Source organism: Panthera tigris, chromosome A2 (assembly GCF_018350195.1).
Source record: "Panthera tigris isolate Pti1 chromosome A2, P.tigris_Pti1_mat1.1, whole genome shotgun sequence".
Lineage (NCBI taxonomy): Eukaryota > Metazoa > Chordata > Mammalia > Carnivora > Felidae > Panthera > Panthera tigris.
Genome location: NC_056661.1, coordinates 60,763,617 through 60,782,289, shown reverse-complemented (window position 1 = coordinate 60,782,289; position 18,673 = coordinate 60,763,617). Strand labels below are relative to the sequence as shown.

The 18,673-nt window shown below is 61.6% G+C and overlaps 2 protein-coding genes across 3 annotated transcripts; both read left to right on the top strand.

Annotated features, from left to right (window-relative positions):
• The first annotated feature begins 246 nt into the window (after window positions 1-246).
• Window positions 247-13,502, top strand: GCK (glucokinase). Of its 2 annotated transcripts, XM_042977369.1 has the most exons (10): window positions 247-294; window positions 5,005-5,167; window positions 5,689-5,843; window positions 6,783-6,902; window positions 7,861-7,956; window positions 8,088-8,187; window positions 10,118-10,301; window positions 11,178-11,333; window positions 11,856-12,089; window positions 12,368-13,502. In XM_042977369.1, exons 1-10 carry the CDS (start codon window positions 247-249, stop codon window positions 12,510-12,512), a joined length of 1,401 nt encoding a protein of 466 aa, XP_042833303.1. In that variant the 3' UTR covers window positions 12,513-13,502. The 2 variants fall into 2 exon arrangements, with proteins under 2 accessions (XP_042833303.1, XP_042833304.1); XM_042977370.1 differs by lacking the exons at window positions 247-294; window positions 5,005-5,167; window positions 5,689-5,843; ... (3 more) ...; window positions 10,118-10,301; window positions 11,178-11,333 and adding an exon at window positions 11,574-11,626.
• A 2,067-nt stretch (window positions 13,503-15,569) lies between these two features.
• MYL7 (myosin light chain 7) lies at window positions 15,570-17,798 on the top strand. The gene is made up of 7 exons (XM_015536512.2): window positions 15,570-15,605; window positions 15,818-15,931; window positions 16,071-16,146; window positions 16,371-16,475; window positions 16,847-16,925; window positions 17,082-17,130; window positions 17,636-17,798. The coding sequence occupies exons 1-7, from the start codon at window positions 15,603-15,605 to the stop codon at window positions 17,735-17,737; spliced, it is 528 nt and encodes a 175-aa protein (XP_015391998.1). The 5' UTR covers window positions 15,570-15,602; the 3' UTR covers window positions 17,738-17,798.
• Window positions 17,799-18,673: the final 875 nt, after the last annotated feature.

The following is an 18,673-nucleotide window of genomic DNA, read 5'->3' as shown; positions in this document are numbered from 1 at the left end:
TAAGCAGGCCCCCTTTGCCCTCTGCCCTGACCGACCTGGTGGCAGTGGGCAGAATATTTCAGCAGCTGCCTGCTGGGCTCAGTAGGTGCAGAAGCCCCGGGCAGTCTGCTGAGGGCAGCTCTCTGGCAAGGTGGCCCACACCTGCCCAGGTGGACCTCAATCTCCAGGGCTGCTGCCCTCCCTGCCCCTCAGCAGGTAAGGGTGTCCCCACCTCCCGAAAATCCTACCTCTTGGCCCCTCGGAGAGATGGCAATGGATGCCACGAGGAGCCAGACCCAGATGCCCTTGAATCTGGTGAGGGTCATCCCAGAGCCACGAGGGTGGCTCCTTGGGGCACACAGGGCAATGGGTTCAGCAGAGCAGACGTCAGGTGGTGCTGTGCCCCTGGAAGGAGGCATCTGGGCCAAGAGGCAGCTGTGCCTGTCACTGGCCCTGTCACTGCCTATCCTGACACCCATGGTGCAGACTCGCCAGGAGGGGTCTCTAGAGTACTTGCTCCTGTGCCAGCAGGCTGAGACCACTGTAGGCCCCTGAGAGTCAGAGACTGAGGTCCCTGAGCCCGTCCCAGCTCTCTGGAGGGCAGTGGGAGCCCTGCCACGTGTCCAGCTGCAGCCTGGCCCCTGTGTTCGTGGGGCCTCGGCGGCTGTACACACAGTGGGCAACCCTGGGCCAGTTGCCCACATATTCCTGAGGAAAAGGATCCCCAGTGCCAGTCCCAGGCCTACCATGAGGACCAGAAGAACCAGTTGGACATGCCCCCGAGTCGGAGAGCACTGGGCAGTCTGTCTTCCTGCAGAGCCCAGGCCAGGGCACCAGAAACACTGCCTGGAACGTGGGGGAGACAATCAGCAAGAGACCCCCCCCCTCCTCCATGTTTGGGTATAGACATGAGCCCTAGTGATGTGTCCTGTGGCCTCCTCGCAAGCAGGGGGTGGGTGGTAGTTGTGGGGAAAAGGGGGACAGGCTCTGTGTGAGCTTTGTTCTCCCAAGGCTGGGTCTGGAGGGGCAGGCAGCTTCCTGGAGCTTCTCAGGCAGAACCATGACTTTCCCAGGCAAGTCTTTTAAGCCAGTGTGACTGACAGCAGCATGACACCCGTAGGAGACTTTTGTAGTGGGGTCTGGGCCCTGAAATCGGGCAGGAAGCAGCCCAGTGGGGTGGGGAGGTAGGCCCCCGGCTGGCACCGTGGGCTGGGGAAAGTTTCCTCATTTGTAAGAACAGGGACCCCTATGGTACCTGGGTCCTGGGGTGATTTTGCAGGATAAGGGAGAACTGCAGAAGCTCTGAGCAGGGCCTGGTCTGGGATGTTCCCAAGGGGTCTGTGAGGCAGACTCCCACCCCATGACTTGAGCCCCACCCATGTCCCCCAGACACTCAGCCTTGAGGGTGGAGGGGGCTGCGCAGGTCAGAGCCCCTCCTGTCAGGGTTGGGTGCTGACAACATGTGGCATCTGCGGGCCCTGATACGTCTGAAGGGTGTGCACCTCCCACAGTGAGAGGCAAGGTCAGCTGGAGGCCAGTGTCAGCTTGCGGCCAGCCAGAGTATTGGACCACTGCCACAGACCCTCCCAGCATCCCTCCCCAGCCTGTACCCCCAGGAACAGGGAATGAAAACAGCAGGGTGGGCAGGGGAATGAATGTCCACGGTCCTGCGGTATGGACAGTGCTGGACCCTGCAGTGCCCAGCTTGGGCAGGGCATGCTGCAAGGGCAGGTGACCCCATGTTCCCTACATGCCCCACATTGCCAGACATGGGCCTCCACACCACACACCCTGCCCAAGCAGTGGCCTCCCCAAGACCTACAGTTACAGAAATGCCATCAGAAATCCAGATTTGCCTGGGAAAGTGCCTGTATTTAAACGTTGGCAGCAAATTTAAGTTTTTGAGAATATTGCACTGGAAAATGAAACCCACATTGATGCAACTTTATTTACAGAATGGAATCTGTAGTGAACAAACATCACCTCACGGGTTGACTCCCCCTCAGACAAGGGGCTTCCTTACCTTGCACTGTCCCCTTCCCTCCCCTGCTGTGTTCTGTCCTCTCCCTGCTGTGCAGTATCCCCCTCTATTGTGTGCTGTCCCCTCCCTGCTGTGCAGTGTCCCCTCCCCTCCCTGCTGTGCAGTGTCCACTCCCTACTATGGGCTGTCCACTCCCTGCTGTGGGCTGTCCCCTCCCTGCTGTGTGGTGTCCCTTCCCCTCTCTGCTGTGCACTGTCCCCTCCCCTCCCTGCTGTGCACTGTCCCCTCTACTGTGCACTGTCCCCTCCCCTCCCTGCTGTGCACCGTCCCCCTCCTTGCTGTGTGGTGTCTGGGAAGGGACGGCAGGGACAGGAAGGTCCGGGTGACATGGGGTCTTCTAGAGTCCCAGCCGGCCAAGCACCATGCTGTTGCAGAACGGGATCTTGGACAGAAGTTGCTGGGTGGAATGAAACATTAGTAAGTCCAGGTTGCTCTCTGACCAGGTGTGTGACTTCCTGTGATCTCCGGGGTTCCACAGAAGGGTCTTTCTAGAGGACCTAGAAGCCGGCCGGCCAAGCTGGGGTTTCACCCGATGTCAGTGGCAGGGAGCCAGGTGGGCCTGGACACAGAGGGTGAAAAGCCCCTCCTGTACCGGGCTCCAGCCATGCCGAGTGTGTGTGTGGGGGGGTGTCACAGCAAATGGGCCGGGACGCGGCCCAGCAGGGCCTGAGGCTGGACCTGCGCAGGGTCTGCCTCTGTTTCACGGAGTCTGCGATGTCTTACAGTGGGTCCCTGGGACAATTCTGTGTCGGGGAGCCATCCAACAGCCTCTTGAGGGCCTCAGACAGCAGCTCTTGCATGTGCGGCCTCGGGCGCTGGCCAGGAAGCGAGCTGGCTGACGCACCTGCACTTGAGGTTCTTTGAGCCTTTGCTCCATCTGGAAGATGAGCAACTGCTGGCGGCTGCTCCCCGTGCTCTGTGATGCTGTGACACTGATGCTGTGACACTGTGGTGCTGTGACACTGTGATGGGATGGGAGGCAGCTTATGTGGTGCACTCAGCTCCAGGCACGGCGTGTTGGCAGAATTCTGCGAATGTTAATGCTTCTACACCTTCCTGGCACTTTATGTTTGCGAGACTGTAGCCCCAGGCCTCTGTGAACGCGCCTGGATCGCTTCCCAAACGGTGAGGGCAGTGAGGGCGGTGAGGGCGTCTAGCGCTGTGCCCTGGAGGGACAGCCTCGGGCAGGGACAGCCTGGAGCTGCAAATGGCCCTGCAAACACTGGTGTGTGGTTCTGTGTCTAGTCACAAAATTTATTCAGCCCCATCCCTTTGTGACATTCCCTGGGCTCAAACTCTAAGTATGGAGACTCTAAGGTCCTAAGGGAATGTCACTCGAAAGGAGACACGGTCCCTAAGCAAGGGTCTGTGTCCATCAGAAATGCTGTCGGGTACAGGGAATGAAAGCCGTGCCTTAACTGCGGCTTTCGGTGATCAGTGTTCGCTCCCCCATCACTGCCTGGAGGTGGGTGGGTGCAGAGCCAGCCAAGATCCGCGATCCCCTCAGGCGGGGCCGCCCTGCCTCTCTTCCCACCTTGGGTGGTCTGCCAACAGCTCTTCCCTCAGCCTCGCCTCCGCCTTGCTACAGGGCAGCTGCTCTGGTGCCGGTCATCACACCCTTACAAACCTGCATTCACAGAATGGAGGGGCACTGACTTCCAGGAAGGGACGGTCCTGCTAAAGCCAGGCTTCTCTCCCTGTCATTGGCTGGAACTGGGCCACCTGCTTGACGCTTAACCAGATCCCCAGCAAAAGGGCGTAGGATAGCTGTGCTCGGCTTAGCCCAGTCACAGGCTGTCCCTGGGGCCTGGGGAGGCACTGCCTTCCTCGAATGTGCTACACCTGTGCCTCCGTGCACACTGCTCCCCTCAGTCCCTGGGCATGGATTCGTAGAGGCAGGATGACCAGAGCTTTCTGGCGGTAATGCCAGCTGCCTGCTGGCCGCCAGACAGGCTCCCAACAGGCTCTTGCAGCCATGTCCCACTCACTGTCCTGGGCGGCACTTTCCTCCCCCCACGGCAGGCATCTGCAGTACCGAGGGGGGCTGCCCTGTCTGCACCCCACCCTTCGGCATCCCTCAGGCCACATGTGTTGAGGGACTGCTCTTGGAACTCTGCTGTTTTCATCTGGGACCCAGGGCTGGAGGGTGAGGGAGGCCCTTGGTGCGTGTGGGACCCCTGCACCCCCAGCTGCCCTCACTCGCCCAGCTGCCCTCACTCCCCCCAGCTGCTCTCTCCCCCCAGCTACCCCTCCCCCCACAGCTGCTCTCTCCCCCCAGCTGCCCTCACCCCTCCAGCTGTCCTCACCCCCCCAACTGCCCTCACCCCTCCAGCTACCCTCACCCCCAGCTGCTCTCACCCCCCCAACTGCCTCTCCCCCCTAGCTGCTCTCTCCCCCCAGCTGCCCTCACCCCTCCAGCTGCCCTCACACCCCCAGCTGCTCTCACACCCCAACTGCCTCTCCCCCCCAGCTGCTTTCTCCCCCCAGCTGCTCTCACCCCTCCCAGCTGCTCTCACTGCCCCCCAGCTGCCCTCTCCCCCCCAGCTGCTCTCTCCCCCAGCTGCTCTCACTGCCCCCCAGCTGCCCTCTCCCCCGCAGCTGCTCTCTCCCTCCAGCTGCCCTCACCTCCCAAGCTGTTCTCACCTTCCAGCTGCTCTCACCTCCCCCAGCTGCTCTCACCTCCCCCAGCTGCCCTCAACCCCCCCAGCTGCCCTCACCCCCCCAGCTGCCCTCACCCCCACAGCTGCCCTCACCCCCCAGCTGCTCTCACCACCCCAGTTGCTCTAACCCCCCAACTGCCTCTCCCCACTAGCTGCTTTCACCCCTCCCAGCTGCTCTCACTGCCCCCCAGCTGCCCTCACCCCTCCAGCTGCCCTCACCCCCCAGCTGCCCTCACCCCCCCAGCTGCCCTCACCCTCCCAGCTGCTCTCACCCCCCCCAGCTGCTCTCACCCCCCCCAGCTGCTCTCACCCCCACCCCCGCAGGCAGAGCAGATCCTGGCCGACTTCCAGCTGCAGGAGGCCGACTTGAAGAAGGTGATGTGGCGGATGCAGAAGGAGATGGCGCGAGGCCTGCGGCTGGAGACCCACGAGGAGGCCAGTGTGAAGATGCTGCCCACCTACGTGCGCTCCACCCCGGAAGGCTCCGGTACCAAGGCCCGGGACAGGCAGGGGCGGGACCCACTGGGGAGCTGGTAGCTCCTCACCTGGAGGCGGCTGTCCCTGGTCCCAGGGGGCAGAGGCAGCCAGAGTACGTGCTGACAGCTCGGACTGTCCCCAGAGGCCCAGGACGGCTCCACTAGCCCAGCCCTGCATCTTCAGGATAACTGCCCCCTGCCCCCACCTCAGGAAAACTGTTTTTGTCATCTCATAACGAGAAACCGGTTCTCTGTGGTCAGTGGGGGGAACCCCAAGCCCAATCCTGAGTCTGGGCCCTTCACTAGGCCTTCACTTGGGCCCTGGGCTTGGCATGACTTTGGTCCGAGGCAGGGGACTCCCACTGACTTCCCTAGCTCACCTTTGACTCTAGGGATCCCCAGATGCCTGGCGCCAGCAGCCCCTTGTCCAGCTCCTCTGAGCCCCACCCTGCCCTCCTCTCCTTCCCTCCCTGGTCTTGGGGTCCTGCCGGCTGGCACCCAGAGGCTGATGTGCTTCTCCCTGTGGCTGCAGAAGTTGGGGACTTCCTCTCCCTGGACCTGGGCGGCACCAACTTCAGGGTGATGCTGGTGAAGGTGGGGGAGGGCGAAGAGGGGCAGTGGAGCGTGAAGACCAAGCACCAGATGTATTCCATCCCCGAGGACGCCATGACGGGTACTGCTGAGATGGTGAGCAGTGAGGGGCAGGGGCTGGGGGGCTGGGGCTGGGGGGCCAGGGTGGGGGCTGGGCATCAGGGGCCAGGGGCCCATGGGGCTGGGGGCCAAGGCGCTGGGGCTGGGAGGCCAGAGGACTGGGGATGGGGACCAGGGGACTGGGGGTCAGGGGCCTGGGGAGCTGGGGGCCAGGGGCTGGGATCAAGTCTGTCTGGGATCTCAGCACTCCCTCGACCTGGCAGGACGGCCTGCCTGTCCACCAGGGGCAGGGGCACCTATTGGCAGGAGAGCCACTCGGCCTCAGAGGGCCCAGGGAGGGGGCTGAGTGGCCACCAGGCATGGCCCCAGCAGGTCACATTCCTGCCCAGTTTTCCAGAAAGGCCAGACATGTGACAGCAGCTGCGGGAACACGCCCCTCCAATGGGCACACAGCCCATTCTGCCGTCTCCCTATGTGTCACCCCATCACCTTCCACCAGCATGGACATCAAGTGGGGTGATTGCAGTCATCACGTCTGCCCATGGTGGGGGGACTCAGGAGAGGGTGCAGAAGTACAATGAGCCCTTGGGGGAGGTGGGCAGAGGCAGAGGGTTTCAAGGCAGGAGTCCCGTGGCAGCCTGGGCCTCACCACACCCCTGCATGCTGTGGGACTGGACATGAAACAAGGCAGCAGGGATGGTGTGGATGCCTCCTGCAGCCCCAGCTGCCAGCAGGGGGCAATACCCAGTGCTGCAGACAGGCCCACACAGGCAGGCTGGAGGCCAGTGGGTGGTGGAGACAGAAATCAGCATTACGGCCAGGGCTGTGCCTCTGTCCAGAGTCTGCGGCTGGATGTCACTGGGTCCGCCAGGAGGGACAGGCTGACAGTGCACGGCCTTGGGCAGGAGTCCCGCAGCAGGGGTCCCGCGGCCAGCTCTCCCATGGTCAACGGCCAGTTTGCTGTGTGTCCTCCAGCTCTTTGACTACATCTCTGAGTGCATCTCCGACTTCCTGGACAAGCACCAGATGAAGCACAAGAAGCTGCCCTTGGGCTTCACCTTCTCCTTCCCCGTGAGGCATGAGGACATCGACAAGGTGGGGCAGGTGCAGGGCCAGGGGCGGAGGGCCCCCATGAACCCCACCGTGCCTTCACGTGTAGCCCCCCTTTGGGGAAAACCCTTGGTCCAACCCGTGGCTCCATCACTTACCTTTCGGGAGACTGGGAACTGGTTACACGGCTGATGCTGTCTGCCTTAGTCCCCCAGCGCCCTACAGGCCGGCAGCACCATCACCCATCAGAGATCAGGAGACAGGCTCAGGAGGCGGTGCTGGGGCTCAAACACAGACCGCCAGACACCAGCACAGCTGTGTAGCACCACAATGGGCTGAGGCTTCCCCTACGTGCACACACGTGAAGTATACACACACGTGCATTATAGACGCTATGTACGCATGTACGTATCAACCATACACGCACATATACACGCAGGTCAATTACACGTACACACCAACACATGTTGGTTATACACGTGCATACACACGTGTGTACATCATACATACGTACACCCATCGACTGTGTGCCCTGAACAGGTGCACACACACCAACTACATGTGTACACATGTAAGTTGCACACATCAAGTGTAAACATGTTGCACACACATACAGCCTCTCAGAGACAAGCCAGCTCAGTACCTCCGGCAGGAACGGCATCCCATGCTGGTCTCCCAAGCCCCCTCCCCACAGCACACCAAGGGCCAGATGGTACCTTCTCATGCCTGAGGGGGCGTCCTGGGGGACATGAACCCCAGCTCCATATGGGGCTGCTCTCCTCAGGACCTCATCCCTACTCTGGGAGGATGCCTCTGGGCTTGACAGTATAAACACTGTCACAGTGGCTGGAACCCAGCCTTGCAGAAATAGGAAATACTCATAGAGAACGCTTCTCAAACTTATGGGTCCGCTTGGAGCCTGTTTCCTGCACTGTGCAGCGGGAGATCCTCACCCTGCCCCCAGTGTCCATCAGGAGCCACAAGACCTCACGTCTTCCCTCAGGGCATCCTCCTCAATTGGACCAAGGGCTTCAAGGCCTCAGGAGCAGAAGGGAACAACATCGTTGGGCTCCTACGTGATGCCATCAAACGGAGAGGGGTGAGGTGGCTCCCCGTGACTGACCTGGGACCCCCCTCCCCTCAGGCCAGGATGCCAGGGAGGGCCTTCTGGGCATCCTTCACCTGGCTGGACACCAGCCCCATCACTGCTGCCTCTGTGCCTCCTGGCAGGACTTTGAAATGGACGTGGTGGCGATGGTGAATGACACTGTGGCCACGATGATCTCCTGCTACTATGAAGACCACCGGTGTGAGGTTGGCATGATTGTGGGTAAGGATCCATGCCCTGCCCTGCCCTGTCTGGGGACCTTGGCCTCCACGAGAGACAGAGCAAGGCTGTGCACCCCTGCTGGCCTTGGTCTCCAGGCCTGAGGACTGAGCAGTCAGTGATGGTCAGAGCAGGGCCCCTGTGCCAGGCAGAAACCCCAGAGGTGACAGGGTCTGGGGTGGTCTCGGGGAGATGCAGGGGTGTCCTGGGTGCAGCCAGTGCTCACTGCTGATGCACAGCACTGCACGGCACAGCAGCTATACATCTGCAGGGCTCATCAGGGTTTAATCACACCACCTTGTCTGGCAAATCGACCAAACGGGACACATTTGTCCAAGTGGACGAGGGTTAGCACAAGTGATGTCATCCCTTCCTGGACGGTCTTCCTGTGGCCCAGAGCAGCCGGCCTGTCCCCCCCGAAGTGAATGCCGGTGCCGGGAGTGGAGGCAGCTCTGGCCCAGTGGGCCTTCCACACCGGCCTCAGGACTTTCCAGAAGTTCCTGAGGCCTCAGGAGTGTTTGCTGAGGATCAATCCCATTTGATTACTTATCTACTGGGCACACAGGCTACTCGAGTGTCCTGCAGCCTCCAGGCTCTGGGTCCCCAGAAAGTCAGTGGCAAAGTTGTTTGCTTCACTGGGCCCTTCAGAGCCAGACCTGCAGCTTGTCTATGCCCCCAGGAACCCACTTCCAGCCATACACACGTCCTCACCTGCAGCCTGACCGCTTCGTCCCTCTTTTTATTTCTCACATCTTCTGCTTCCGTTCTTGACTTTCAGATGGCAAGCTGCCTCTGAGTTCACCAACAGAACAGAGGCTGCAGGAACCCACTGTCCTGGCTCTCCCCTTCGGAGCTGCCCAGGGCAGCTGAGTGGGGGCACAGTTCCCCAGGACACCCGGCTTGGTGCCTGAGCCCTGCAGCTGCTGCCCAGCACAGACGGCAGAGGGGGGCCTGTGCTCACAACCACCCTGCAAACACTCTGCTCAGGGCTTAAACGCATGTTTGTGGGGTGCCTGGGGGGCTCAGTTGCTTGAACCTCAACTCTGATCCCAGAGGCGTCAGGCTCTGAACTAAGCATGGGGCCTGCTTGGGACATATTCTCTTTCTCTCTCTCCCCCTCTGCCCCTCCCCTACTCATATGCTCTCTCTCTAAAAACCAAACCAAAACAAATATGTTTATGATAATTACTAGAGTCCAAAAATCGGGATAATGCACATCAAAGTCTGGGTTTCTGGGTTTTTTCCTACAAAAAACTGGAAGGGCCTGCATCACTGGGCCCCCATTCCTCCTGGGCAGCTCCACCAACTAGCATTTAAGATGATGTCCCTGATGGCTTTAGGGGCGTGCCGCCCATACAGTCACCCTCAGAAACCATTTTGCAACTTGATAATTTATCACCAAAGGACACCACCTTTTCACTCTGCAAGGGACTCTGCAAATTACAAATCCCAGAACCAGCGCCATGTGCAGTAACCCACGTGCTGCTCCCTGGGGCCCAGGCTGTGCCTTACTCACCTCTGAGTGCCCCTGAAAACAGGGCCCAGAGAAGCTCAAGCACATGCAGGGAAAATACCGAAAAGCAAGGCTGGTGCACAAACAATAAAACCATAACCCCACACACCTCTAGGTGGCAGAGTCCTTGGACACATTTCATGGAGTCCTCCCAAGTCCCCGGGGTAATAGGAGGAGAAGATGTCACCATCCCTTCCTGAAGAAGGGGAACAAGCCCAGAGAAGTGGCCTCATTTGTGCCATGTCACACAGCAAACCCAGGTCTTCTAGTGCCTGGGAGAGCCGCCTTTCCATTAAGGCGTGCAATGCAGTGGCGGGTGCGGAGGGCTCCCGGAACACCCGGCCACAGGGGGCTTCCTGCAGGGTGGGGGTGGAGAGGCGGGTTCCGGGGGGGGGGGGGCTGACCCCGCGCCCCCCACAGGAACAGGCTGCAATGCCTGCTACATGGAGGAGATGCACAACGTGGAGCTGGTGGAAGGGGAGGAGGGCCGCATGTGCGTCAACACCGAGTGGGGCGCCTTCGGGGACTCCGGAGAGCTGGACGAGTTCCTGCTGGAGTATGACCGCGTGGTGGACGAGAACTCCCTGAACCCTGGGCAGCAGCTGTAAGGACTACCCCTCCCCCTCGTCCTGCCCCTGCAGGCAGATGACGGGCTTGTTTTTAAACAACTCGGGGGGCGGTGGGGGGAATCAAACCGACCATCCCTTCGCCAGCTGGCTCCTCTCTCCTTCGGCTCACACGCACCCTGTGAACCCGGAACAGTAGAGATGTGAAGGGTTAGTCCACAGAAAGAGCGGCTGTGAGCGGATGAGCCGGGCTCTCCCCCGGCTGGCAGGTGACCACCGGCATAGGGCGGCTCTGAGACCCCCAAGCAACGGGTTCAGCCCAGAGTTCCCCAGAGTAGACCTCTGTTCACGTTCACAGGATGCACAGTAGGGTTTCACAGAAGGCTGCGGTGTAGCCTGGACAGCTCTAAACCGGCCGCACAGAGCCTGAGTCGTTGCTCTCCTAATTCTTGAGCTTCGTCTCTGGCCCTCATGACCTCCGCTCTGTCAGTCGTACCCAGTGTACTTACCGATGAAAATACGCGGGCTCACAAATGCGGAGCACGTAGGCGCCAGCTCTGCGCACACCAGGGCGCAGGGCCCAGGGCCGCCAGCGGTGGCCGAGGCCCCAGGCGGGTCACCAGTCCCTCCGCGCCCGAGTTTCTGTAACCACACCGGTACTGGGCGGTGAGCGTGGGACGATGCCTGGGCCTCAGAGGGGCTGGACCGAGGGGCAGGGTGCAGAGGCTCCAAACCCAGGCTGATAAATGAGGGAACAGGTAGGAACCCGGACTTGCACGCAGTGTCAAGTGCCCCACCTGGCCCTCCTCGTGGCTGCGCGTGGGGACCTCCCTGGGGCAGCTGAGCACCGCACCCTCTCCCCCCCCCCCCCCCGCCCCCGGCTGCGGGAGATGACCGGGCCGCCCTTCGTGCAGATACGAGAAGCTCATCGGCGGCAAGTACATGGGCGAGCTGGTGCGGCTCGTGCTGCTGAAGCTCGTGGACGAGAACCTGCTCTTCCGCGGGGAGGCCTCGGAGCAGCTGCGCACGCGCGGCGCCTTCGAGACACGCTTCGTGTCGCAGGTGGAGAGGTGCGCGGGGCGCGAAGGGCTCGGGGCGGCATCCAGGGAGCGGGGCGCAGGGGGCTCGGGGCTCCAGGGGGCGGGGAGCAGGGGGCTAGGGGCAGGATTCCAGGGGCGGGGCGCAAGGAGCGCAGGGGGCTCGGGGCGGGGCGCAGGGGGCGAGGTCTGGGAGCGGGAGCGCAGTGGAGCCCGCTCCTGGGCAGCTGATGCGACCCACGCGCCCCCTCTGTGGCTCCGCACCGCCGTGGACGTCGTCTCACTTGATCCACGCAACAGCCCCGAGGCGCGCCTGTGTATCCAAGGTTAGAGCGGAGACCCTGGGCTTAGAGAGAGGCGCAGTGACCAGCTTACTGCTGGTCCCTGATGGAATCGGACCCGCTCCTCTCCGGAGCCCGAGCCCCAAGCGCTTTGCCTGGGTGAGGTGGGCAGGGGAGGGGTAGAGGCCGCCGCCGCCGGGGTCGGGGTCGGGCAGGCCCGGGGCCGAGCGACCCTCCTGCGACGCCCTCCCCTCCGGCCGCCCCTGCCCCGCAGCGACTCGGGCGACCGCAAGCAGATCTACAACATCCTGAGCACTCTGGGGCTGAGGCCCTCAGCCACCGACTGCGACATCGTGCGCCGCGCCTGCGAGAGCGTGTCCACACGCGCCGCGCACATGTGCGCCGCGGGGCTGGCGGGCGTCATCAACCGCATGCGCGAGAGCCGCAGCGAGGACGTGATGCGCATCACCGTGGGCGTGGACGGCTCTGTGTACAAACTGCACCCCAGGTGAGCGCGCGCACGTCCGCCCTTCCCGTCGGGCCCCAGCGGCCCTCCTGGGTGCGCGTCCTGAGGGCGCAATGCAAGCGGAAACGAGCTATCCCGGGACTCAAGGGTTATCTCCTCTTCTCCCAGACGAGGAGGAGGGAGGGTCCCCTAGGCTTACCCCCTCCGCGTGCTGCGCGCACCCTGAAGCTGAGCTGCTCTGAAGAGGCGGGGGGGGGGGGGGGGGGCGGCGTTTCGGGAGTGCAAAGACAGGGGGCGCCAGCCCTGCTTCCCCTGCTCAGCTTCAAGGAGAGGTTCCACGCCATCGTGCGCAGGCTGACGCCCAGCTGCGAGATCACCTTCATCGAGTCGGAGGAAGGCAGCGGCCGAGGCGCCGCCCTGGTGTCCGCGGTGGCCTGTAAGAAGGCCTGCATGCTGGGCCAGTGACGACAGAGGCCACGAGGCAAGGAGGAGGCAGGGCTCGCTGGACCTGGGCTCCTGGGGACTCGCTCCCCACAGGAGCCCCCCAGCCTGGCCCAGTGAGGAGGTCTCTTCGTTGTAAGGACCTGGACGCCTCGCCTCCTATCCCCGTGGTGACCCTGGAAGATGCGGAAAGGCCCGCGGGGAGGAGGGGGCGGGGAATTGCAGCGCCCAGGGCAGGCCTCTTGCCTCAGAGGCAGTTGGTGGGACAGCCACCAACCCTGACTGGGTTGGGAGCTGAGATGAGCAGGAATGGAGACCACCCCCACCCCCAAACCCCCCACCTATCCTGCTGGAATCAAGGACCCACACAGAGGGGAGCTGCTCACTCAGGACTTTGCTGCATTTCTGCACTGCCTGCCTCTTGGCGCCTTTGGCCATGTCATTCTCCCGTGGGCCCTGCTCTGGACCCTGCGGTGGCATGGGGACTCAGCCCACTGGGAATGCAGCCCTGCTGACCTGGATGGACCTAGACCCGGGTTCCACAGGGGTCCCAGGCTGCCAGCCACCCGGGCCTGGCTGTTTTCCTGCCTGGTGGGGGTTGGGAAGTGGGAAAGGACGGGCTCCAGGACTGGTTCCACAGTGGAGGCAGCTTGTCCCTGAGGCCTGGAGATGGTGGCTTTTGTGCTGTCTTACTGCCATCCACCAGTGGTTTGTGGTTTTGGGATGCACCCTCACAGTGCAAGACACAGAGCCCCTACAGCCCCTGCCCAGAGGGACCCAGGAGGAAGAGGAGCCCCCCACACTCCCACCCACCGGCAGGCCTGGGAGCACCCCTGTGATGGAGTCTTCAGCTCCCATGGGGCTGGCCTGGAGAGAAACCTCAGGCAGCACTCAGCACCCAGGGACCCCAGGCCTCCCTCTTCCCACCAGACCTCCATGTGCCACACCAACCTCTCATGCCCAACCTGGGACTGTGTGGTTTTTTAAATAAAAGTTGTAAAAATTTAGAACATGGCCTTGACCAGTGTTCTCTGATGTCTGTGCATACTGGCTGTGGGACAGTAGGGAGACCTGATCACATGCACACAGACACTTGCAAGCCTAGGTATGTCTTGGAATTCACACCCCCCCCCCGGCCGTGATGGGGAGTGTGCAGTGACACACAGACCTAAGGGTTAGAAATGAGGTGGCATTGGCGGGTGGTGGGGGTAGGTTCTGCATTGCCCCGGCTGGCTGCCTGTGGGGACGTGGGTGTGGACCCACTGTCTCTGGTCACTCAGCAGCTCTGCGGTGTCTGAGAGCCCCAGGGAGGGGCTTCGAGGAGTTAGGGGCCAGGGCACTGCTCTGGGAAGTGGGCTGGGCTGCTCCTGCTTCCGGCTGGTCTCTGCAGGGATCCCCTTGGATCCACTTGGGTTGTGACAGGGATGGGGTGAGGGGGGAAGGGGTTGCTGAGGTGCCTGCAGTGCTCCTGGGTGAGGCCTGTTTTGAGTTAGCTGAGCCCAGGGCCTGACACTGCCAACTCTCACCTTAGCCCGGTTACCTACAAACGCATTTACAGGATTAGAACATATGCTCGCTTTTCAGTGACAGGAGCTACCAGCAAATCTGGAAAGACTATTATTTCACTCTGAACTCAGCCTGCAGCTGTGGTTGGGAGCTGTCACATCCCCGTCCAGATGTTCTCTTGTGTTCCCAGATGTCTCATGTGGGACTGGTCAGAGCCTTTGAGTTCTCTTATTTTTTTAAGCTTTTTAAAAGTTTAGTTATTGTGTGAGAGAGAGAGAGCGCACACACACCCACGTGAGTGGGGGGCAGAGAGAGAGAGAGAGGGAGAGAGAGAATCCCAAGCAGGCTCCACACTGTCAGCACAGAGCCTGAAGCGCGGCTGGATCTGAGGAAATGTGGGATCATGACCTGAGCCAAAGTCAACAGTTGGATGCATAACCAACTGAGCCCCCCAGAAGCCCCAGGCCCTTTCAGTTCTCTTGAATTGGAGTCACGCACGAGAATTTGCAGGAGCGTCACCCAGTCACTTTGTCATCACTACCACTTGCTCCTCTCCCCGCAGTCGCATGTTGGACCCGTGTCAGTGTAAACTACCTCCTAATTGTTCTTCACAGTGCAGTTCAGGGCGTCCTGTTGATTTTTTAAGTTTTCTTTGCAAGTAGGTTATATATTTTATGAATTTCATTATCGTCAGGGAGGAATTATAAAATAGTTACTGTTACACGAAAGGGGCGTTGGGTCTGGCGGACTGACACGGATCCCTGCCACAGCAGCTGCCCTCTTTGCATCCCTCGCCCCAGGGGCAGAGCCAGGTTCTGGGGTAGAGGTGGCAGGCAGACAGTGCACCCCCAACTTGTGTTCTAGACAGGCCCCAGCCCCCAGCCCCTCTCTGCCCTGGGCCTGGAAGCAGCCGGTGAGGCTGCAACTCTGGCAGAGAAGAGGGTGACAGGCCTCCAGCTCCACAGTGGAGCCTCACATGAAGGGCTCGTGACCGCTGTCATGGGGGTCCAAGGGGGTACTTGGGGTCCGGGTAGGGCACCATGCTCCAAGAGCATCACATGCAAGTGCTGTTTGGGGCCACAGCCAGCTCAGGGCTGCCTTCTGCCCCTTTGTCAGCGAGCCAGAGGCCAGGACCAGCCATCCTCACCCAGACCTCTGGGAGTCCCTGGGCTCAGGCCAGAGACCATCCTCAGAGCCACACACTGTTCTTCCCAAGCCAATAGAGGCCCCAGGCCAGCGCTCCTGTCCTCCTGGCCTGGGCAGGTTCTGGGCTGGACCTGCAGTAGGGTAACAGGGGAGACTTCTCCTTCAGCGGGGACACCTCATTCAGCATCCAGAGTGGTGACAGCCAGGAGCCTGTGAGCTCTGCCCTTGGGAGACGTTGCTGCTGATGGGTACATGCCCGGATGTTACACATCAGGGGGCCTGAAGGTCACCAGGAACGTGGCTGGAATCTGCCTGGGGCCCTGTCCTCCCCCAGCCCAGGCAGGGCTACCAAATTTGGGCCTGTCCTCTCCTCCTGTCCTTATTTGGTGCTCCAGGTGATAAGGCTGAGGCATAAAACGGGCTGTGGGCCCCTTGCAGCAACCAGGCGGCCACAGAGAGAGGATGGTGAGTGTCAGGTAGGGTCGCCAGAGGCCAGCAGACTCCCAGGTGCTGTCCTTGGGCTACAGGAGGGGTTTGGGGGTGGTGGTGTCACGGAGCCCACATTGGGCCTGGAGAGGTGGTGTCTGGGGACAGGAAGAGGGCCCTGGCCTGGGCTCTCCTGGGAGCTCTGGGGGTGCACCTGGAAACGGGGGCCTCTCCCCACACACGTGTTGCAGGCCAGCAGGAAGGCGGGGACCCGGGGCAAGGCCGCAGCTGCCAAGCAGGCCCAGCGAGGCTCTTCCAATGTCTTTTCCATGTTTGAACAAGCCCAGATCCAGGAATTCAAGGAGGTAAGTGCTGTACCCCCAGTGGCCTGGAACCTGTCCTGGCCCCTGTCCTTACTATGCCCGCCATCCAGGACCCTCCTACCTCTGGCCCTCCCTGGGTGGGGGCTGTTCCCGCCTAGACACTCTGCCCCGCACCTCGCAGGCCTTCAGCTGCATTGACCAGAACCGTGATGGCATCATCTGCAAGTCAGACCTTCGGGAGACCTACTCCCAGCTCGGTGAGCACCTCCCCCTTCTCCCCACCCTGGGCCTGCTCTCACCAGGGCTGCTGGGTCAGCGGGAGCCCCCTGCCCACTGAGAAAGGACAGGCCCCTCACTCTCCACTGCTCTCGCCTCTGCTCCCCTCTGTCTCCTCCCCTGCCCCACCCCCACTGGGCCCAGCTTCCTTCCAGGGCACCTCCCTCCCTGGCCCTCTCCACCCCTGTGGCTATCACCCCCCCAGGGAAGGTGAGCATCCCGGAAGAGGAACTGGATGCCATGCTGCAGGAAGGGAAGGGTCCCATCAACTTCACGGTCTTCCTCACGCTCTTCGGGGAGAAGCTCAACGGTGAGCCAGGCCTGGAGTCTGCCTGAACCCCACCCAGACCTCAGCTGGACCACCCCCCCGCTGGCCCTTGCCCACCCAGAGGATATGGAGTCCTCCTTTGCACCCCAGACCCATGGGCACTGCTCACCCCAGCTCCCGACTTGGAATTGGGAAATGTGCCTTCAGCCTCCACTCCTAAGTCCCAGATCCTAGTCTCCCGGCCAGGCCTGCCCGCAAGGCCCGCCCAGCATCCCTGAGCCCCAAGGGATGTTGTGTATCAGGGAGGATGCTCCTACCTCTTCTGGGACATGACGCCCCCCTCCCTGGTTCCTCCTTGGTGGGGCCAGAGAGGCTGGGGGTGTGGGTGCTCACCTGTTCCCTCCGGCTCCCAGGGACAGACCCTGAGGAAGCCATCCTGAACGCCTTCCGCATGTTTGACCCCAGTGGCAAGGGCGTGGTGAACAAGGATGAGTAAGTGTGAGCAATGGGATGAGCACAGGGGGTGAGGCCCAGGTGAGGGTGACCCCCCGCCTGTACTGTGGGGCTCTCTCTGCCTTGGGGGTGGCCACCTGGGCCACAGGAACCTCGTCCCCCTCATCAGGCCACCTGTCGGCTCTCCCCCACCAGGTTCAAACAGCTTCTCCTGACCCAGGCAGACAAGTTCTCTCCGGCTGAGGTGAGGATTCCTGGTTCCTCGGACACCCCTCCCTTGCCGACCCTTTCACAGGGTCCTCGCCCCGCAGGGCACGGGGGAGGCCTTGCAGACCCCCCACCCTCATGGGCCTAGAGCAGGGCTCCGCGCAGGAGGGACTGTCTCTACCAAGGGTGACAGGCATGGAGTTAGATGGGAGTGTCCTGGGCTGGAGAAGCTGTGCATGCAAAGGCCCGGGCACGAGAGAGCAGCACTGGCATCTGGAAGAGCCTCTGTCCGTGCAGTGTCAAGCAGCACGGGGAAGGGAGGGGAGGCATCCCCATGGCCCCCTCGGGCCCCCACCCTCCACCCCTGTGTCCCTAGTCTGCCCACGGTCAGGTAGCAGAAAACATTAACTCAGAGTTTGGGGCTCCCAGCTGAAGAGACATAGGGCCAAAGTGCAGCCCTGGGAGTGGGGAGGGGGGTGAAGGGTCGGCCCCCACCAGGCTTCGCTGGATGGACTGCCTCTCACCAGTCCCTGCCACCCCAGGTGGAGCAGATGTTCGCCCTGACGCCCATGGACCTGGCGGGGGACGTCGACTACAAGTCTCTGTGCTACATCATCACCCATGGGGATGAGAAAGAGGAGTGAGCGGAGCAGCCCCCAGGGTCACCACAATAAATGCTGTTTTCAATCAGACCTGCTGTGGTGGCCTCTCTGTGACAGATGGGGTGGGGGCAGGCAGGAGGGGTCTGTGAGATGAGGCAGGCACTTTGCCAGCTCACCTCCAGGTGCCCCATGCAGTTCTGTGACTATGAGCCATCATCTGCCCGGTTCACAGATGGGGACACATAGGCCACACCTCTAGGAGAGGAACCTGTGGGCTTGGCACAGCCTCCCAGTCCCGAACCAGCCACATGGCGGGCCCTGCACTCAGCATCCTGAGGCCGCTCAGCCATGTTCTGGGAGGGTCCTGCTGGTGGGGCAGACCCTGTCTCTGTGTGCTGGCTCAAGTGGGCCTCCCTGTGCATGTGTGTGCTCTGTGTGTGCTGCGTGTATGCTGGGCGTGTGTGTGCATGTGTGTGTGCATGTGTGTGCTGTGTGTGTGCGTGCATGCATGTGCTCTGGGTATGTGTGTGCACATGTGTGCGTGAGTGTACTGGATGTGTGTGTGTGTGTGTGTGTGTGCATGTGTGCTGGGTGTGCTGGGCTCTGTGTGGAAGGCACTGAGAACCCATCTGGAAATAGACTTACTTCACTTTGGAAATGCAGAGGTTCCATAACAGGAAGCAGGGGCCAGAACGGGCTTCATGTCTCCTGGCAGGGCAGGGAGGGGGGAGGGGATGGGCGGGGAAGGGTCAGGCGGCTGGAGAGAGGGAGAGTTTTTCTCTGGAAGGGATTGTTAGTGTCTGGTCCCCACCTCATGTGCAGAAAATGGGCTGGGGGCACGGGGGTCATGCCTCCATCTGGGAACTGGAGGGCAGCAGGGGGACAGGAAGGGCCAAGCAAGGGCTTGCACTGAACCGCCCCCTCCAGCAAGCCTGGCTGCAGCCCTCAGCTGGGGTGCTGGAAGAGGGAGGAGCTGAT

Excerpts from the sequence above, each read along its gene's own strand:
- GCK (XM_042977369.1), top strand. The coding sequence starts at position 247 with ATGGCAATGGATGCCACGAGGAGCCAGACCCAGATGCCCTTGAATCTG. Across the intron at positions 6,903-7,860 it reads GGCATGAGGACATCGACAAG|GGCATCCTCCTCAATTGGAC; the intron begins GTGGGGCAGGTG and ends GTCTTCCCTCAG. Across the intron at positions 12,090-12,367 it reads GTGTACAAACTGCACCCCAG|CTTCAAGGAGAGGTTCCACG; the intron begins GTGAGCGCGCGC and ends TCCCCTGCTCAG.
- MYL7 (XM_015536512.2), top strand. Across the intron at positions 16,476-16,846 it reads CTTCGGGGAGAAGCTCAACG|GGACAGACCCTGAGGAAGCC; the intron begins GTGAGCCAGGCC and ends TCCGGCTCCCAG. Across the intron at positions 17,131-17,635 it reads ACAAGTTCTCTCCGGCTGAG|GTGGAGCAGATGTTCGCCCT; the intron begins GTGAGGATTCCT and ends CTGCCACCCCAG.